This window comes from Pituophis catenifer, unplaced genomic scaffold, assembly GCF_029215685.1.
Source record: "Pituophis catenifer annectens isolate HBS135680 unplaced genomic scaffold, rPitCat1.0.hap2 SCAF_1, whole genome shotgun sequence".
In the NCBI taxonomy this organism is placed as follows: domain Eukaryota; kingdom Metazoa; phylum Chordata; class Lepidosauria; order Squamata; family Colubridae; genus Pituophis; species Pituophis catenifer.
The window spans coordinates 242,327,788-242,349,217 of NW_027256881.1; the positions used below are offsets into that span (position 1 = coordinate 242,327,788).

Here is a 21,430-nt window from a genome sequence, read left to right on the forward strand (position 1 = left end):
GGGCTGTGGCGATCCCCGCAGCCTGGAACAGCTGATTGGTGGTATTTCACCCGCCAATCAGCTGCTCATGATGAATCAGGCTGAGATAACGTGCTGAAGCTGACCTTGCTGTTTGCTGTTTGCTGCAAGGACACTAGACACTAACATACTGATGGATGGTGGTAGGCAGAGGCAGAATTTTTTCTTTCTTGTTTTCCTCCCCAAAAAGTAATGTGTGCCTTATACTCCGAAGCATCTTAAACTCCGAAAAATACAGTAATTTGATACCAACAGTGTTTCCAGAAAAGGCATTTATTGCACAGTTCCCTTGCCTCATTCATTAAATTTAACTGATGATGTTCAGATAGCATTATCTTTTATTTGTGTATTCTGTTTCCTTTTTTTTCTCAACTGAAAAATATAATAGTAGAAAGGTATAGAAATAAGAAAGGTAGTTTTGAAAAAAATGAAGAGATGCAGCAAGCATCACTACTATGGGGAGTTAGAAAAATTGTGGCAATCTGAAGAAAGCAATAGGGAAATCAGGAAAGAACAGCCAAGCTGAGTAAATTAGTATTACTGTGAAGAAAGCAGATAAAGTAACGTTGGAAGTTGGGAAGGTGAAACGGAAAATTAATAAAAATTAATTTATGGTGGAGTGAGATAAGGTATGCAGATGGACAAAGAAATAGCTTTGATGGAAAGGATGATACACAAAAGGGTATACAAAAAAAATATCAATTTCTAGTATGTTATCTATTTCAGATAATGATACCCAAAATGATTTTCTTGTTGAATAAACAAATAAATAAACAGCTCACTTTTCGGTACGATATTGCCAAAGGATATGTTCAAGGTGAAGAAGATGTAAAATGTTTAATTGGACAGATTGCTGGCCACGAGAAAGTTTATGTTGTGAGTAAAATAGCCATATATTTAAAGAGAAGAAATATTTGTCATATCATTCTTTATTTACGTTCTATAAATGATTATTTTGAAAATATATTCAGATCACAAAAATATTGTTATATAATGCATTGTTGTAACATAATATATATGAATACACAAGCCAAAAGTTAAAATGACCAAGAATATGGACTGAACCTTTAAAAAGCAGTTTGGTTTCATTTATGTTATTGATAAACTCTACAGACTGATTCTGTTTTCCATCAGAGAGGTACTGTCTGAAGTTCCTGTTTAGGGCAAGAAAACGCTTATCTTCTAATTACTTCCAATTAATTCATTTTAAAGAAATGAATAAGTATATTCATTTCTTTAAAATGATAAGTACCGGGCATACCCATTGTGGAAACTAAGCACTAATACATGAATTTCTTCACTATTTCCCCTCATAGTCTTGATTGTGATTCACAGAAGTGTTTGTGTTGTATGTGCGTGTATGTGTTATTCTAGCAGAAATTGTGTGTGTGTTCTAGGAGAAGTCTGTTTTAAAGTTAATTTGCAGTAATAATAGATATAGATCATTGTAGACAATTTGTTTAAATACTCTATTGCATTCTTTATCTTAAAAATAATTTTAGTCACTAACAATGTAAAAAATACCATACATGAAAAACATCATGGGGAGTAAAAAAGAAAGAAGGGGGAGGGGAGAAACCGAGCTGAGTCATTGTGCTCTGTAGCCTTTTGGGAAGAGTGCTATGATTGAAAATGATCTTGTTTGGCCATGTATACTTTCATTAATATAAAATACATATTCCTTTTTAACAGGCAATTAGCAAAATTTTGGAAAAGAACAAACAAGAAGCCATGAAAGAGTTAGGTATGAATGTAAAGAGATTATCATTATGACTTAATATTGTTTTCATTATTATTAATGAAATTTTAATTTCCATACTGTTAATTCTTACAAAGCTGAAATAGCATTTTCTATGCAAATGAACGAGCTACACAAAGCAAGAACAATCAGAAAGACAGTAGTAAGCTCCATGATTTCCTGTGCATTTACTCTGGCTTCAATAACTTTATATCTTGCTCAGCCCCAGATGAAACTGCACATTAACTACAGGTAGTCCTCAATTTACAAATACCATTGAGCCCAAAATTTCCCTTGTTAAGCAAGACAGTTGTTAAGTAAGTTTTGCCCCATTTTATGACTTTTCTTGCCAAAGTTATGCAGTTAAGTTAGAATACAGTTGTTAAGTGAATCTGGCTTCCCCCTTGACTGCTTGTCAGAAGGTTGCAAAAGATGATCACCTTTTAGACTGAGGACACTGCAACTGTCATAAATATGAGCCAGTTGTCAAGAGTCCGAATTTTGATTACATAACCATGGGGATGCTGCAACAGTTGTGTGCAAAACACAACTTGTCTTAAGTCACATTTTTCATTGCCATTGTAACTAAGAATAGTCATTAAATGAATAATTGTAAATTGAGGACTACCTGTATAGAAAACATTGCTTATTTTGATTGCAGTGCTTCAAGTTGTTATCTGTGCAAGTCACATAACTTAGCTTTCCTGTTCAGGGTTTGTTTAGTTGTAACAGTACTGAATGTGGGGTAATTACAAACAGTCCTTAAAGTTCTGGCTGTTGCCACACTCCTGGAGTCATGTGAACTCAATTTGGATGCTTGGGAACAAGTTCACACTTAAATGGTTGCAGTGTCCCACAGTCATGTGATTGCCATTTCTGACCTACCCTGCTGACTTCCCACAAGAAAAGTCAGTAGGGAAGCCAGCAGGGAAGGTGGCAAGTCACTTTGTATTGTCCTCCCCACCTCCCTATGCCCTCTGTCCTTCTTTCTTGGGACCTCCCTATGCTTGCATGCATGTACCTGCAGCACCCCCTCCTCCAACTTGTTTGTGACCTGCTCTGAGCATACCAAGGGCTCCTTCATCCCCCTGCAGAACCACATGTTCCTTTCCTTAATACTTTCTGCTTACTGACCTCTGTGTCTTGGAATTACAATAGCAACGAGGACTACCTGGATTGCCATTATTAATGCAATGTACATTTGCATTTTTTTAAGTAGTTCCTAAATGAAAGAAGAAAAAGGAATGGAAAGAAAGTTTATCTGCATGACTGAAGCAGTTATCAATGTCTTAAATTCCGTAGTCTTTATTGGCACACTGGATGAGTACATAAATCACCATTTATTTTGGAATGCATAAATATCTATCTCAGAGAGTTCCCTCAGCTGATACATTGTAGAAGAACCAGAAATACATTCAATTAAATATCCCTGATTAATATTTACAGTTAATTCTTATTAACATTCTACATAACTGAAATACTGTTTTGGATAGCAAATACTTAACTATTAAAGCCATGATAAGATTGCTCTAATTATGTAATCACATCAGCAATATTAAAAAGGGGAGGAACTAAATAAGAAACAAAATATAACAAAATAGTGTAGGTTAAAAAACCTTTCTGTATAAATATATAAGGACACATACCGTATTTTCCGGCATATAAGACAACTTTAACACATGAAAATCTTCTCAAAAGTCGGGTGTTGTCTTATACACTGGGTGTCGTTCTCCTGTAACCAGGCAGACCAGCCCGAAAGGCTCTGACGAGCCTTAAATGGCTCTGACGATCCAAGCCCTGACGATCTGCTAATCAGGCAATTCAGCTGGGATCGCCAGAGCCATGGAGAAGGAAAAACTTTTCTCCTTTCACATGGCTCTGACGATCCACTGACGATCTGCTAATCAGGCAACTCAGTTGGGATCGCCAGAGCCATGGAGAAGGAAAAAACTTTTCTCCTTTCACATGGCTCTGACGATCTGCTAATCAGGCAACTCAGCTGGGATCGCCAGAGCCATGGAGAAGGAAAAAACTTTTCCCCCTCCAGCTTGCTTACCTTAGCTGCTTGCCTTGCTTCGCTTGCCTTGCTTCACTTGCCTGAATCCATTCCATCAGCAAGTAACTCCCTGCCTGCAATCAAGCAGGCAGGGAGTTGTGGACTTCAACACCCAGAATTCCTCAGCCAGCAAAACAAAGCTGGCTGAGGAATTCTGGGAATTGAAGTCTACAAGTCTTAAAGTTGCCAAGGTTGGAGACCCCTGTTCTATTGGGTAAGTTTTTTCCCTTTGGGATCTTTAAAAAAAAATAGTTAATTGGGGTTTTTTTTAGTTGTTCTTTTTTAGACCTAGCCATTTAAAGTTTAGGAAGTTTTAAATTTAGCTTTCATATAAAAATAAAAATAAAATAAAATAATATTTGTGCAGCTTTCTGAGATTTAGTATGTTTTTGTAGTGTTTCACTCTAACTACACAAACACACAAAATCTCACAAAGCTGTATGTGGAATTTTGTGTGTGTAAAGTGTGAAAGTTGGGTTTTTGGGCTTTTTGTGGCTGTGTGAGGTTCCTGCTTGTTTCAGGGGCCATTTTGGGTCTAGCACAGCTGCTTTTACATTATGTATGAGCCAGTTGTGTTGTGTTGTGTTGTGTGTGTGTGTGTAAAGTGTGAAAGTTGTTTTTTTGGGCTTTTTGTGGCTGTGTGAGGTTCCTGCTTGTTGCAGGGGCCATTTTGGGTCTAGCACAGCTGCTTTTACATTGTGGGTGAGCCAGTTGATGTTTTTTAATTTTTATTTGGTGTGCATTGGAAGAGGGGTAGTCTTATACGGCGAGTATAGCCCAAACCCTATATTTTAACAGGAAAATTCGGGGGTCATCTTATACGCCCAGTCGTCTTATACGCCGGAAAATACGGTACTTTCTATCTTGCTTTTTAATTTTTTTGTATTTTTCACCTATTTTTTACATATTTGTGATTTTTTTTTGATAATGCACATTTTTTTGTTTTTCTATTTTTTAAAAAACAATACAAAGTTTTATTTAAAAAAACACCGAGGGGCTAAATTATGCTGATGTTTAGAGTGGGCAATCACTGCCCTTAAATCTCATTTTCTATCAGTTTTCAGCTGTAAAATTGTTTTTTGCTTTCTCTATGCAGAGACACTTTTTTTCTTCAACTATGGGTAGAGACAGTGCATGAATGGATAAGATTTATACAGGTACTCCTCAACTTATTCCCACAATCGAGCCCCAAATTTCGGTTGCTAAGTGAAACATTTGTTATGTGAGTTTTGCCCCACTTTATGACTTTTCTTGCCATAGTTATTAAGAGAATCACGACAGTTGTTAAGTTAGTACCAGTAACACAGATGTTAAATGAATCTTCTCCGTTGACTTTGCTGGTCAGAAGGTTGCAAAAGCAAATCACATGATCCCAGGACACTGAAACCATCTTAAATACAAGCCAGCTGCCAAGCATCTGAATTTTGATCACATGACCAGGGGGATGTTGCAATAGTCATAAGTGTGAAAACATTCATAAGTCACTTTTTTCAGTGCCATTGTAACTTCGAACGATCACTAAATGAACTGTTGTAAGTCGAGGACTACCTATATAAAGAAGCACTTCAACTTTCCTGTATATATTTGCAAAGCAATATAAAATAGATGTATTTTTATCTGTGGATACCACTTTTGGCAGCTGTAGTGTCTGGATTCTTTATAAGTATCCTTGGATTTTACTGTGCAGACATACCTAATGATAATTAAATGTTCAGCCCAGGAAAAAAGTGCATTTTTTTATTGCATGTTTGCTTTTTCTCTAAAGGAGAACATTCTTCTTCCTAAAACTTTTGTTTCATACAAGAGAAATTGATAGTGATCCGAGTAAATTATTTGATTACTTCTAATTCAAATCTCTAGTGCCGCATAACAGGGTGAGCTCCCATTACTTGTCCCAGCTTCTGCCAACCTAGCAGTTCGAAAGCATGTAAAAAATGCAAGTAGAAAAATAGGGACCACCTTTGGTGGAAAGGTAACAGCATTCCATGTGCCTTTGGCGTTTAGTCATGCTGGCCACATGACCATGGAGATGAGCACTGTCCCCTAGAGTCGGGAATGACTAGCACATATGTGCTAGTCCTTTTAGTTGGTTTTTATTTTTTAATCCAACGAGGACCTCCTGCAAAGAATTTTCCAAATTTTCCGAAAGTTTCCGAAAAATAATACTTTATGTTTTTGTTCTCTGTCCTTCAGTGTAATTTAATGAGTTTTGCTGTATTAACATATTTGTAATCCTGCACATCATGTGAATGGTATTCTGCACTTATTCAGAACCTTGTTCAGAATGTTCTAGAACTGAGATTCTTTATAGGCATGATTTCTCAGATCCATTGTGCATATCTCCATAGCTGCAGTTGTTGGTAGTCTTGGGGAGGGAGGATTTACTCCTAAGAGTTTTCTTTCACTTTGAATAGCATTTATCATTTCTTGTATGAAAAAATATTTTTGTTTACTTTAGGATTAATGCAGCGTGACTATCCAGATATTGTCATTGCTGTGAAAACTAGACAAGCAGTTCAAACCGTGCTAAATACAGCTTTTGAAACTCTTAAATTTATGATATCAGGAGGAATTGTGGATAAAAATGAAGGAAATGAATTACATAAGGTAATTCAAACAAAATTATATATGAAACATAAGATATTTCCATTAATATAGAAAAATTCAAATTATATTTACAAATTTTGGATATTGGGATTTCCAATGTTAAAAATGGAACATTGGAGATAAAAGTAAACAATATTTTCATTAAGGTCATATGGATAAACTTTCATTGAAAGAATTTTGAGAACATTAAATGGTTGCATATTTACTTTTCACACAGATTTCTGCCAAAATTTTGCAGGCAAATATAAATTGCTCCTACTGTTATCTGGAACCTGAGCTCAGTTCTGAGCTTTTTTGTGACCTAAAAATTCCTTGAAGATATTTCTCCACCTTTCTTTGATGTATGCCTAATTATAGCCTGTAACCACTGCTTCTGCTTCCTATTTTAATATTACTTTCATAAAAGATTTTAATTGTGCACTCTGAAGAGATTTGTTATCACATAATGAACACTATGATATAATGATCCCCCATCATCAAATTTTGTTGTATGAAGAAGAAACTGAGAGTTAATTAAACTTCCCAGTTGTTCCAGCCATGATGGATTGTAAATAGCTTAGATAACGGATCTGGAAACACTTCAATGAGATAAACTCTAGAAATCTTAAGCATTATATTGGGATCATTAAGATTTCTAGGTACAGTATGGTGAATTGGACTGAGTGCACATTTTGTTTCTCTACTATGTGTTTCTTTTTTCCCAATTTTATTTTTTATTAAAAATTCCTGGAGGAAACATCCTATCTAGATCCGTTCCAGTCGGGTTTCAGGTCTGGGCACAGCACGGAAACGTCATTGGTCGCGTTGGTGGATGATCTCTGGAGGGCTCGGGACAGGGGTTATTCCTCTGTTCTGGTCCTATTAGATCTCTCAGCGGCTTTTGATACCATCGACCATGGTATCATGCTGCACCGGCTGGAAGAGTTGGGGGTGGGAGGCACTGTGTTGCGGTGGTTCTCCTCCTTTCTCTCTGACCGGTCGCAGTTTGTGTTGGCAGGGGGGCAGAGGTCGACCTCGAGGCCTCTCATCTGTGGAGTGACGCAGGGATCGGTCCTCTCGCCCCTTCTGTTCAACATTTATGTGAAGCCGCTGGGTGAGATCATCCGTGGCTTTGGGGTGAGATACCACCAGTACGCTGATGACACCCAGCTGTACATCTCCACCCCAGGCCACCCCAACGATGCCCTTGAAGTGATGTCCCAGTGCCTGGAGGCTGTGAGGATCTGGATGGGGAGGAACAGGCTCAGGCTCAACCCTTCCAAGACTGAGTGGCTGTGGCTCCCGGCATCCCGATATAGTCAGTTGACTCCATCGCTGACTATTGGGGGCGAGTCTTTGGCCCCCACTGAAAGGGCTCGCAATCTGGGAGTCCTCCTGGATAGGCAGCTGTCTTTGGAGGAACATCTGACTGCTGTTACCAGGGGGACCTTTTATCAGGTTCGCCTGATTCGCCAGTTGCGGCCCTTTCTTGATCGGGATTCCTTGTGCACAGTCACTCACGCCCTTGTCACCTCTCGCCTTGACTACTGCAACGCTCTCTACATGGGGCTCCCCTTGAAGAGCACCCGGAGGCTCCAGCTGGTCCAGAATGCAGCAGCGCGGGTAGTGATGGGAGCAACATGGCGCTCCCATGTAACACCGCTCCTGCGCGAGCTGCACTGGCTCCCGGTGGTCTTCCGGGTGCGCTTCAAGGTGTTGGTTATCACCTTTAAAGCGCTCCATGGCATAGGGCCTAGCTATCTCCGAGACCGCCTGCTGCTACCGACGACCTCCCATCGACCCGTGCGCTCCCACAGAGAGGGCCTCCTCAGGGTGCCATCAGCCAAACAATGTAGGCTGGTGGCCCCCAGGGGGAGGGCCTTCTCTGTGGGGGCTCCCACCCTCTGGAATCAGTTGCCCCCGGAGATAAGAAGAATCCATGACCTCAATGCCTTCCGTCGTTCCCTGAAAACCTATCTTTTTCAGCAAGCCGGGTTGGCTTAGAAGAAATTTTTAAATTCTTTTAATTAGTTTGTGATTCTTAACATTCGGGCCAAAATTTATATATATTTTTAAATGTTTTAATATTTGTATTCTATGTTTTTTATCTTGGCTGTACACCGCCCTGAGTCCTCAGGGAGAAGGGCGGTATATAAATTGGAAATTAAATTAAAATTAAATTAAATATAAAGTAACATAATAAAAACAAATGAAAAGCAAATGAAACTCAGAAAAAAAGAAAGAGAAAGAAAGAAAGAAAGAAAGAAAGAAAGAAAGAAAGAAAGAAAGAGAATAAAAGTGCCAAAAAAAGAAAATAATAATAATAATGGAAAATAGAGAAAAGCAAAGAACTGGATTAAAAAAAAGAAATATGTAAAGAAGTGACTAACAATCTTTATTAAAACAAGTAAAAACATATCTAATAACTCATAATCCCCTAAAAAGTTACAAGCAAATTTCTTCTTAACCCATTCTTTCTGCATGCAAACTATAAATCATCAATTTTTCAATCCTGATGTCAGCAAAAAGTTTGTACAGAATTACTAAAGCTTTAGAATAGAATAGAATAGAATAGAATAGAATAGAATAGAATAGAATAGAATAGAATAGAATAGAAGAATAGATTTTTTTATTGGGCAAGTGTGATTGGACACACAAGGAATTTGTCTTGGTGCATATGCTCTCAGTGTACATAAAAGAAAAGATACGTTCATCAAGAATCATAAGGTACAACACTTAATGATAGTCATAGGGTATAAATAAGCAATCAGGAAACAATATCAATATAAATCGTAAGGATACAAGCAACAAAGTTACAGTTATACACTCATAAGTGGAAGAAGATGGGTGGTGGGAACGATGAGAAGATTAATAGAAGTGCAGACTTAGTAAATAGTTTGACAGTGTTGAAATTATTTGTTTAGCAGAGTGATGGCGTTCGGAAAAAACTATTCTTGTGTCTAGTTCTGGTGTGCAGTGCTCTATAGCGTCGTTTTGAGGGTAGGAGTTGAAACAGTTTATAAAACGTGTCTTATTTTAACCTTGATCAAACAAATCATTTTTATATTCCTTTTATTTCTAACACTCTTAATCTTTAATTCATTAGATGTTATCTTTCCCTATCACAAAGGCTTTTTTGAAGATTTAATAGACCTCTTTTGTGAGTCCAATGGAAAACCATTGTCAGGTCATTGTCTTGATTTTCAGTGTTTAGCCAATTTCTTTTTTGTATCCAATGAAGGTGTTATCAGGGTTGTTCTTTTGGCTCTTCGCTATCTTTTAATCCATTTTCCTGTCATTTGTATCTCTATTTGGAATGCCTTGTCTGCTTTGTAGTCCACATTTTTAAATACTATTTAACATCTACATAAAACTGGTAGAAAAAAATTCATTGGTTTAGGTGATAAGTCATCATACTGAAGTTGCCCAATTATACATCTCACTTGGAGCCAAACAATAGATGTCTGATGATTTTAAGACTCTAGATCAGGAGTGTCAAAACTCAATTTCATTGATGGCTGCATCAGGGTTGTGTTTGACCTTGCGGGGGCTGGGATGGGCGTGCCCAGGGTGGGTAGGGCCAGCTCGACGTCACTTGTATCAGGGATGCTTGTGGTGGCCCAAGCGTGGCCCTCCTGAGCTCCGTTTTCAGAAGCAGAGGCACCACGGGCCAGTCCTTTGCTGTTCCCAGGGCAGCCCTGTGGGCCAGATCTAAGCACCCTGCGGGCTGGATCTAGTCCGCGGCCTTGAGTTGATACCCCTACTCTAGATTGAACTGGATAAAAACAATTGAGACTGAACCCTAGGACAACTGGGTGGTTGTTTGTCCAGTAACTTCATTTGGAGGGGGGTGTCACATACTCCCCAAAACAGCAGGTCTGCAATTTAGGGATGTTCTTTGATTTGGCTAGACTGATATGTGGGAGCAGATCTCACCTTGGGAGGGCAGGCAGGGTGGCAAATAAGATGTTCCAAAGGGCAGGAGCCATGGCAGAAGAGGTTCTTCTCCTGAACCCCACTAGCCAGAATTTCTTGACCGACAGGACCTGCAGCATGCCTATTCTGCCGACATGGATGGGGTGAGCTAGTCCCATTGAGGTGATACAATTCCTCAAGTACTGTAAGTTTTCTTGATGGGCATACATTATTGATAGTTCTGCCCTAATATCAAGCTTCTTTTGCTTTATAATAGTTAATTGAACCTACCTGTAGATGTATCTGTTTTTGTTAAACCTATCTATGAACTGGCAGTCTTTGGTGCATAATGGAGTTTGGCCTACTGTCTTAGATTGTACTGATCTAGACCAACACTTTCTAGTTAGCTTAATTTTTCTGGGTGGATTGTACTTACAGTTTGCTTCTGCTGTCAATTAGCAGATAAGCCTTTTCCAATCAAAAGAACAGGCTTCATTTATGGCTTCCTCCATATAATCCATTTCTAATTCCTTTACTGTATCAGTTATTGAAACTGAGGGTATAGGAGGAACTAAACCCAAGGTTATCTATGGGGGTATATTTCTACTCAAAACTTTGCAGTTTTGGAAAGATTCACAATCAACAAATATACTTGATCATCATAAATATATACTCTCAGACAATGACAGTTAAAGGTAAATGTGTCTCACCTTAGTTCTCACTAGTGTTCTTGGTGAGTAGTATAAAATACATTCTATATAAAAAACAGCAGCTCAGGATTTTTTGGGGGGGGGGAATTTTTGAAATTATAATATGATTAGCACATTGTAAAAAAGATCTCTGCATTAATCAGAAAAGTATACTATGTGATTTAGAGCCATTTTACCTCCTTAGTATTATATCATTCAAGATGTCTTAGACCTAAGAATGTAGATATAATTGCATAGTGGTTGTTAATAATATGAATTTAAAGAACTAAGAGGTAATATGTATTATAACAATAGTCTTCTTTTTTAGGTGATTCTTTTAAAAAAACAACAGCTTGGAATTGCTCCTACAATTGCCCCGCCTACTGCACATGACCTTCTATGCAATATTGTGTGGCTTCAGGGTAATAAAAAACAGATAGAATACATTCAGGTAATGATGCTTTGGATGCTTCACACAGGTAATATCTGGCCCAGTGCATATCAGTGGTCACACATTAGATCTAATCTTCACCTCCAAGCAGTAGAGGATATCAGAATGAAAGAAATGACTATTAGTCAGATTCTCCCTTGTTCACTTGAGGTTTGTGTGTTTGTTACTTCTTTCTTAAATTACTACAATGCACCTATATGAGGCTGCTTTTGAAAATGACTTGGAAGGTGTGGTTAGTCCAAAATCCAGCAGCCTGCTTGTGAAAGCTACTTTCTCCAGAGCACAAAACTCCAGTACTTATCTGATCTTTAAAACCTTATGAAACTTGACCCTTAAGGGCCATCTATATCAATTAACTCCTACCTACCCACAGGGATGTCAAACTGATGGCTCACAGGCTGGATGCATCATGTGCAGGCCACACCCACCCCAGTTCCGCAAAGGAGAAAACCCGGCACAATACATCATGTGATGGCAACGTGATGCTGCAAGTTTGACACCTGTGATCTAGGGGAAACCAACATCATCCTATTCTTAACATTGACACCAACCCTATGGAATAGCTTTCTATCAGATATTTGGATGATTGCATTGTTCTTGATCTTTGAAAATGTCTTAAAAACTGAGCTGCTCAAAAACGCTTTTACTTAACTGTGTCATCAGAATGCGTGTTACAATCATTTTAATTACAGTAATTAAAGAGATGAGTTGGTGGTTTTAATTGTATTCTTTTTTATTACTGTTACAATTATTTTGGGGTTTTTTGCACTTTCATAACTTGATGTGGAATGAGCTGGTATATAAATAAAGGAAATCACTCTTTCAAGTGTCTGAAAAAAGAAGAAACTTTTTTAGCCCCACATATATACAATAAATCATATAGACAACTTGATATTCTTCAGATACAATTCCCACATCACTTAACATTAGCTATGCTGGCTGAAACTCAGGAGGTAAAGCCGTAGAAATCTCAAATTACAAATTGAAGATCCTATGTGTGTCATTCTCTAAACACTGACTATATTATTTAAATAGACTTGACTCTCAGATCATACAATTATAAATCCTTAATTTTGTTACATAGTTTCTTCATTGGTGAAGTAATGCCAGAATGCATAAGGAGCTTTCTATTTGATATGCAAATAGATTTCAGGAATGTAATATATATTGGTATTAATGAGTAATGGGCATTTCCACAACTGATCCCATTCACTTTTTGGGTCTTGTCATATCTATCTACTCATGATGAGTTGATAATAGCAAGTTTAGGAGAAGATCTAAAACAATATTGCTGGAAATGATGAATTTATTGTTTTCATGCCTTCTGAATTCAGGTTTCTTTCATAAGAGGAATATTATGTGTGCCTCTATGAATCCTTGGATAAGGAGAATTTGATATCTCTTTAGACTTGCAAGAGTCAGTGATGACTAAGCCAACTGTGGGAGTAAAGCTGGAGATAAACAGTATACTTTAAAAGAACACAAAGTTGATGAACTGCTGGAATCTAAACCTTCAAGGAACAGAAAGAGGCAACTGAGGTTGGGCAAAGATGTAGTCTTTTGGAGGCAGAACTGGAGGACAGCTGGAGAAGAGCTATAATCTGCAGACTGCCTTTGTTTTTTGTTTCAACTCATTCTTTTCTGAGGGTCCCATGTCACAAACCAAGTATGAGGGCTGACAGGATGACTTATGACCATCTCTTCTTCACTATTCCTTTGGATTAGACTAAAATCAATGCTTTGAACTTCAGACTACATTATCTAAGCAACTGTTTATCTCAGACACACTGCTTCTCTTGGCTTTCCCTCCGTGGTAGATCTGCCATCTAAATTTGCTAGAGTTCATTACCGCAACAGTAGCCAAAGAAGCTTAAATGGCAAACCACTCCCAATCAATTCTGGCAGTATGAGGAATTACAACAACCAAAACAGATACTTCCCTTATATTTGACTCAGCTCAAAACTCTGGTCATTGTCTTACAGGCTTAGTCAATAACAAGCTGCTCATTTTACTGCAAAATTCCGATTGGTGTTCCAGAAAAATTCATGGTGAGAAATAACACTATGCTATCTTCCTAGCTCTGAATTAGTCACATGCAACTAAAATAATTTTCTTCTGATCAAGCAAACTAGTATAGGTAGTCATCATTTAAAGGCTGTCTTGGACAGTGAGCATTTGAAGTTATGATAATGATGAAAAATAATTTTGCAACCAAAACCTGCATTTATAACTTGCAGTGCCTCTCTCTCAAGTTATGTGTTCGCCATTATAGTCAGTAGCTGTTGTCCTATGCCTGGCCTATTTTTCTCTCTTCACCCTCCCACAGTGGCAAGATTGTCTAAACAAACTATCTTTTCCTGAGCTGCTTTTCTCTCCAGTCTTGCACACCCCTGAAAAATGCTAATTGCAAATTAACAAGCTCAGCTCTATGATCTTAATTAGTGAATTAGAACCTTCTAGCTGGGGTGTAGCTGCAATCTCAAATTGATAAGACTCTAGTCAGTTTCACAGTAAAGACTTTTTTGTCTCCCCTTTTTGCTAACAACTTGCAGTATAGATGGTGCCAGTGCATTCCCCATTGTGTGCCTGCTTGCTCTTAAACAGATAGACTTTGTTTAGTGACTATCTTGTTTAGTGAGTGTTTATAGTTATGATAGTGATGAAGAAGTAACTTTGCAACCAGTCCTTGCATTTGCAACTTCACAGATCTGTAAAGCAAAAGAAAGCTGAATTAAGATTGCAAGCATAGTGATTGCTTTGCTTAATGACCAATAGCATTAAGGCTTATATACTGCCCCATAACACTTTACAGCATTTTCTGGACAGTTTATAATGCTGAAGCATTATTTGCATATCACCCCCAATAATCTGGGTCCTCATTTTCAGATCTTGAAAGGATGGAAGGCTGAGTCAACTTTGAGTCCTATCAGGATCAAATTCCAGGCTGTAGGCAATGTTTGCCTGCAATATTGCACTTTAACTACTGCACCACTAGGAGCACGTTGCTGGCCCCAGTTGTGATCACTAAACAAGGAATATCTATAATCCCTTCTCCAATGAATGTAAATATAAACACTTGCTAATTATCTCAGCTTCAGGATGAGCCTTGCCAAATTAGGGAAAAAACCCAGTCCAGTCAATTCACAGTACTTGTTACCATCCAGTTGCCTCTTCAGAGAGACAGTAGGTATTGCATGAAGAATACAAATTGCTTTTAAAATTGCTAATTATTACAGGAGCTTCATCCTCCTCTTTTCCAGGAAGAAGGAATTTCCAATTCGCTCCAGTCTTAAATCCAAAAGAACAGAGACTCTGCAGGGTTTTCACATCCTAAAACAGGCCCTTATCTTCCAGCCAATGCTATTATTATGAAAATTCTGGAAAAGTATTTGTGATATATATATTTGCTGTTATATGGAAAATGCCCTTTTTGTCACCTTGAAAACCCCCCACATACTAATGACTTAAATACCACTTCAGAAAATATAGTACATTTGAATTAAACAAATGGGGGCAAGGGGGGAAGCTGGCAATTAAATAAGCCTTCAAGTCCTGCCATCATTGTTCAAAGAGGTTGTTTCCGATTCAGGTGTGTATCTAAGTCATTCACAGACTGCATGGAAATTAATCAGGAAACAAGACACTAACTTTATATTTCCTGTATTCATCTTTATCACCACTTATATTCCTTCTTTTAACAAATAGGCAGATGATCTTTCCTGAATGCCTGAAAATACAAAGGACTGGAAGACACCCTTTGGCATTTCACACATCATTTGGGAAATGTTGCAGTTTTAGTGACAGATAGGATTTATGGTCTACAGCAGGGGTGTCAAACTTGAGTCGTCACAGCATTGTCACCTGACATATTGTGACTTTTTCTCCTTCACTAAACCAGGCATGGGTGTGGCCACCGTGTGATGCATCCAAGTTTGACACCCCTGGTTTACAGCATTCAGATCTATATGTCAAACCCATTGCAGGGAACTCATCATTTTCTAATGTAGGGACTCATACATTTGAGTTTTTACACCACCAAGATCAGATATATATTCCAGTTCCATCAAGAAATAGCTTTTTGCATCTCTGTTATGACAGCCTATAAGACATTTTGGACATACAAGATTTTATTTTTTTATAAGGTCTGGACCGTAGCCTTCTAACGGTACTGTGTTACTCTATTAGTTCTCAATAGGACTAATAGAGTGATTTTTTGCCCCTTGAGAATTTGGTTATAGTAATTTTGGTGCATGCCTTGGCATCATCAATTTTCATTTGCTTGCTTTTGTTTGTTTGTTTTGTTTTGCCTCAGTTTTCTGTTCTTCCAGCCAACCAGTAATTGCAAACACTCTAAAAGGTTAAATATCAACAGAACCATGCCAAGGAGATGCTTTGTAGATCACCTTTAACAACTGAGGCTATGCTCTCAGTTTGAAAGAAGTAATTACCCATTTAACAGTCATCTTAAAAACTTGATACCTGTTATATGTTGAGTTTTTTCCCCATTGTTGTGCAAGCTGGTCAAGTGGTTTCACCTTCAAATCCCAGACCACTCTTATATTCATCTGTTATTCCATCATTCAATGTCTGGGAGCAAAGTTTGGAGTTCGTCTTTTGCCCAACAAAAATCCCCAGTATTTTGTACTCAAATTTATTGTGGATATCTTCTGGATGGGAAATTTAAATAGTTACATAATTTTAATATCTTAATATATTTTACTAACGCAAATTTTATTTATCATTGATTTTTGGCTTCTAGTTTTAAAATTCTTTTGTATGTATTTGTCAGTTGCTACTCTCTTAAAATATTCAAAGCACAAAAAAATACTTTTCTTACTGGATGTCTGGCAGTACACTTAGAAATGTATTTAGTCTATATTCTACAATGCTATTTATTTTTATTTTCAGAAAAAAGCAAGCATTCTTTATTATGATTATGGAGATTACATATGTGAAGAAGGCGATATGCCACAAGGAATCCATTTAATTGTATCAGGGATGGTTAAGGTAAGATATAGGTATCAACAAATATCCAGGAATATAACTGGGAATGAGGAAATTAATTACTTAGAATGTTAGTAATATTGTATACAATTTGTAACTTTCAATTGCTACTAGTCTGTAACCTAACTAGAAAACTGAATGTATGGGACAAAGTTTTAGACTTCTTTGTTCTTTATTATTGTTTGATATAATTAATGGTATATGTATTGCATTTAAAAAAGGGGCTGGGTTTTGATCATGCATTGTAACCACCTTCTTGATTTTATTGACATACTCTCTCTCCCTTCACTGGATGTTCCTGTCTACTGTTAATTGTCTGATGAAAAGTTCTGAAGAATTAAAAAAATTGTATGCTCATTTTGTTCTTTTAATTTATTCTAATAAAATGAGGATTTGGTTGATGCTATTCAACTGAGGATTTGGGATTTTTCTTTCCTTAACAGTAAGACTTATTTTATTTTTATTGGACTGTTGATTATGATAATTATTTGTTTGCTGTTATATGGAAGAACGCCCTTTTTGTCACCTTGATTACTGTATCTATAAAATTATTTTTTGATAAAAGTAGTGATCTATATCTACATCTATCAGAATTAATTCCATGACCTCAAATGTAAGATTTAATTGGTATCTTTGTTGTCACAATAGAACAAGGGAACAACATATTAATTCTTAATATTTGGTACATAGTAGTAGTAGCTTATAACTTGATAAATCTTGCAACCTTATCAATAAAATCAATTAAAAAATAAAAATAAAATACAGAACATAAGAGCCTTGGTAGTACAAGAGTTTAAGGCACCCTGTTATTAAGCTGCTTAAGACCAGCTGCCTGCAATTACTGCAGGGTTCGAATCTCGCCAAGGCTCAAGGTTGACTCAGCCTTCCATCCTTTCTAAGGTAGGTGAAATGAGGACCCAGTTTGTGGGGGCAATAAGCTGACTTTGTATAAATATACAAAAGGATGAAGGCTATTGCTGAGCACTTTGTAAGCCGCCCTGAGTCTTCGGAGAAGGGCGGCATATAAATCAAATTTTAAAAAAAAAAAAACATAGTCTAATTCTGGAATAAGACAGATAGGAGGAAATAGAGTAATAAAATACATATGTGTTAGTATAAGGCATCAGTAATCAGATAAATGGATCTCCCTTACAGAGTACGCCAATTTGCTCAATGTATTTGGTTCTTAGGACCACTGCCTTAATTATAAATTTAGCAGTTTCGTGTACGATATGTACATTTGAGCCCAGGAAGAAATATGACAATATGTGGTTTAGATCCCAGTGGGCTGTTCTTTCCCATAGGGATGATAAGTATTTAAGCCTAATGGGAGCATATAATTGACAGTTGAACAAAATATGAGAAATATTTTCAGTGGCTGGTGTACTGCATATGCAGGTTCTATCATAATATGGCAAATTGTGGAAGCACTTCTACCACATATAGTCAGCAACAACTAGTGGAGGAAAATCCGCAGGGACTCCTTTACCTTTACCTTGGTCTCATTGGTACATTGGTACATGCTTTGGGGAAAAAGTATGTAATTTTAAAAGTGTCTGCTTTATAATTGTCTTTCTCCATTTACTGCAGCGAATCTCTCAGATATATATTTGAAAGGTTAATAGTGAAATGAAATAGATGCAAATTATTGAAGCAGTGATGGCATACTGGCAAGCTGATCTCTGATCATGGCTAGACAAGAAAGCTGGTTCTTCATTAGTTCTTTGTCTGACTGGTCCATTTTGAAGAAATTCCAGAGTACCAGTTCCTGATTAACCTGTCTTTGAGCCAGACTGCTGATTGGTTCCTTATGCGGGACCCTTACCAGAAAGAATACCTAGCAGCATCCTGGCTCAAAAACAGTCCAATCAGGAACCATAACTCTTGGAATTGTCCAAAATAATCGAATCAGAAGTCCACCTATACAAGGACCAATGAGAAATCAGCTTGCCAAGTTCATTTATAAGAGCCCAGTCAGCCTAGCTCAGTTCTCTTTAACTGATGAAAGATACACCACAAAGCAGCCCACTCTGCTTCTGAAGATGTCAGTCACAGCGGCTGGTGGAACAGCAAAACAAAAGAAAACTAGACCATCGACACCCAGCCTAAAAAGCTGATCACTTCATTGATGCCAGCTGTGAAAACCTATACTTGTACATGCAAATTATTATTTCATTATCTTCCTAAATTTAATTATTACTGTTTCTTTATACCTAGGTTTCTGGTAAAGCCCCTTCTTATGGAGTTTCTACAGAAGCTAAAGATAATCAAAAAGAGTGTGACAAAAGTATTCACAGAAGAATTCATAAACCTGTTACCTCTTACTACACAGATTACTTTGTGACTGGAGCTATAATAGGAGAGCTCAATTGCTTAACCAAGCAAGAAATGGAATATGGAATTTTTTGTGAAACTGCTGTGCAGGTTGGAGAATTCTACTTTATAAAGTGATTTTACATAGTATTAGAATTGAAGTTTTTGACTAATAAGAAATTATATGTAATTATATAAAATATGTAAAAGTTTCATAATGGTAGTTCATATTTTAGGTTTTAAAACTGAATTTAAAATACTTAACATTAAATCACTTAAATCTTAACAAATTTTAAACAAAGCATATTGAATTAACCAATTGCTTTGTATTATATTTCTATTTTCTCCAATGCCCTAAAGTTGAAAAGATAAAATTATATCAGTGTGGGACAGTATAGAAAGCAGTCAATTATTGTGTCCATTGCACAAAATTAATTCACTTATATTTTCCAGATAAACTGTTCTTAAAAATACAAAAACGTTGTTACAGAATTTATGGCTGAGGAAATTACCTGAGGCCTTTGTAATGGCAGTCATAACTAGATTAGAAGAACAACTGATTCTCCATTTTCCATGCTTCCTACTTAACTATGGATGAAAGGGCAAACTGGCTGCAACATCTGTCACCCTGTTGTTTGCTGATATTGATCCAAAAGATCAGGGAGGCTACATTGGTGTTTGTCCCTTAGCATTTCATGTATGTCCCTCCCAAAGTCGTTTGCTCAATGGAAGTCAACGACCATCCCAGACAAAAGGAGTATATAAATTTTTGGTCAAAGGTATATAATATAGATTCTATGTATAATTACTTTCAGATATTGCCTGTTTGGGGATTGCTCTCTTTGCTAATCACAAATTATATCGGCATTGGCAATGACCAGAGAAGAAACATATATTTCTAGGGAATTGTTTTTTCCATCTAGAACTGAAGCATTGCCATTGAGTGGTTCCTTCCCTAGACATATTTTGTTTCTTGTAAAGAATGTATGATGAAAGTTAATTCCTTTGTTTTATGGAGTAGTTTGGGAAGCCCACTGCAGGAGAAAGGAGACATATATTGCTGCATCTCCCTTCTTCTAAGCCATTTGTCCCTGTCCTAAGCCAATGGCTGAATTGTCAAGCACCTTGATCTCCAGTTGCTGTTGCTAAAAGCCAGGTCTGCATCCCTTTATGATATTTTCTTGAAAGATATGCAGATCTTCCATGTATCCCTGGGACCTGGATGGACAACAACAGGGATATAATCCTGTTGGGAAAATTCCAGCTGAGTTTCAACTGCTATAGCCATAAAAATTGAAGAGGGGCACCATTATAGTTTGAGAAATGATCACAGTAGCAAGGACCAGTGCCCTGAACATGAGTGGATGTGAGTTCCTGTGTATGGAAGAAGCTAAAGCTGCTGGTAGTGTACCAACCACCTAATTGCCCAGCAATTTTTCATCCAGAATTGAATATGTTATTTTACATTTCTGAACTGCCCAGAGTGGTCTCTGATAAGATGGATTGCAAATGAATTTAATAAATAAATAAAATAACATTAGGCAAAAAAAAATGCTTCAGATTGCATCAAAGTATTTTTGTACAATAAAATTATGGTATAAGATCTCCACCATATTTTTTTACATGTTAATAAAAGGAAAAAGTAGATAAGCAAAGCAAACTTAACAATTAAAATCCTCCCCCAAAGGAATACAAACTACTGGGTTTCTAATTTCCTCTTTTTATACATTTTCTAATATACAATATTTATAGATGTTTAGGCCCACATAGAATAGAATAGAATAGAATAGAATAGAATAGAATAGAATAGAATAGAATAGAATAGAATAGAATAGAATAGAATAGAATAGAATTTTTTATTCTTAGAAACTAGACTGAAAGTGATTATATTTGTGATACTGCACAATGTATTCTATGTATGGGGCACCTTCTTGCTTAAATTTGGTTAAACATCTGTTATGAATAGTTAGATTTGCCATTGCTGCATATTCTACAAATTTAAGTTCCCAATCAGATATTGTTGAAATTGTATCTTTCAGTTTTGGCTAAAATTTATTCTCACAGCTCATTATGTCATTTATCCCATTAAATTATGATGCTTCTTGTTGACTTTTTCTGAGATTACACATAGTTAGAAAAGTTGTGGTTCCATTTCAAATTTTTGCATTATTTATATTATATTTTTATTAAAATTATATTGTGCCCATCTTACTCTACAATGTGAGGCTTAAATCTTTTTTTACATGTCCGCCTCATGTGATAAAACATTCTTTATGTTTTATGACATTTCCAATATTTATTACTGTATGATTTGTTTATCTTAGGTATTATTAATGGAATTGTGTGCCAGCTGTACTAGCTTTCTTTTAAGTTATAACTTGGTGTTCATTTTATAGATTTAGTCCATAATTTCTTCCCATTATTCTATTGTATGTGTTTCTTTAAAACATTTCTTTAAAACATTTACATCCATTTTACCACTCATTATTTTGTTTGTTCTTTATCTGTAAACATTTATATATGTGCCCTAACAGATGATGATGGGTTTGTATGAACATTTTAAATTCTGTCTTTGACATTTTTGCCCCCTTCTCTCCTGCCCACCATTCTCTAATCTTGTAGAGTGGAGGAAAAAATTGAAGCTGAGTATATTTTGATT

The 21,430-nt window shown here is 36.8% G+C and overlaps 1 protein-coding gene across 1 annotated transcript in view; it reads left to right on the forward strand.

Annotated features, from left to right (window-relative positions):
* LOC139310756 (solute carrier family 9 member C1-like) overlaps positions 1-21,430 on the forward strand; it is a 108,165-nt gene that overhangs the window by 72,868 nt on the left and 13,867 nt on the right. Inside the window, exons 17-22 of the mRNA XM_070934980.1 lie at positions 745-894; positions 1,711-1,762; positions 6,271-6,419; positions 11,331-11,453; positions 16,363-16,461; positions 18,676-18,882. Coding sequence (XP_070791081.1) covers positions 745-894; positions 1,711-1,762; positions 6,271-6,419; positions 11,331-11,453; positions 16,363-16,461; positions 18,676-18,882 — 780 coding nt within the window. The remainder of the gene's footprint in view (positions 1-744; positions 895-1,710; positions 1,763-6,270; positions 6,420-11,330; positions 11,454-16,362; positions 16,462-18,675; positions 18,883-21,430) is intronic.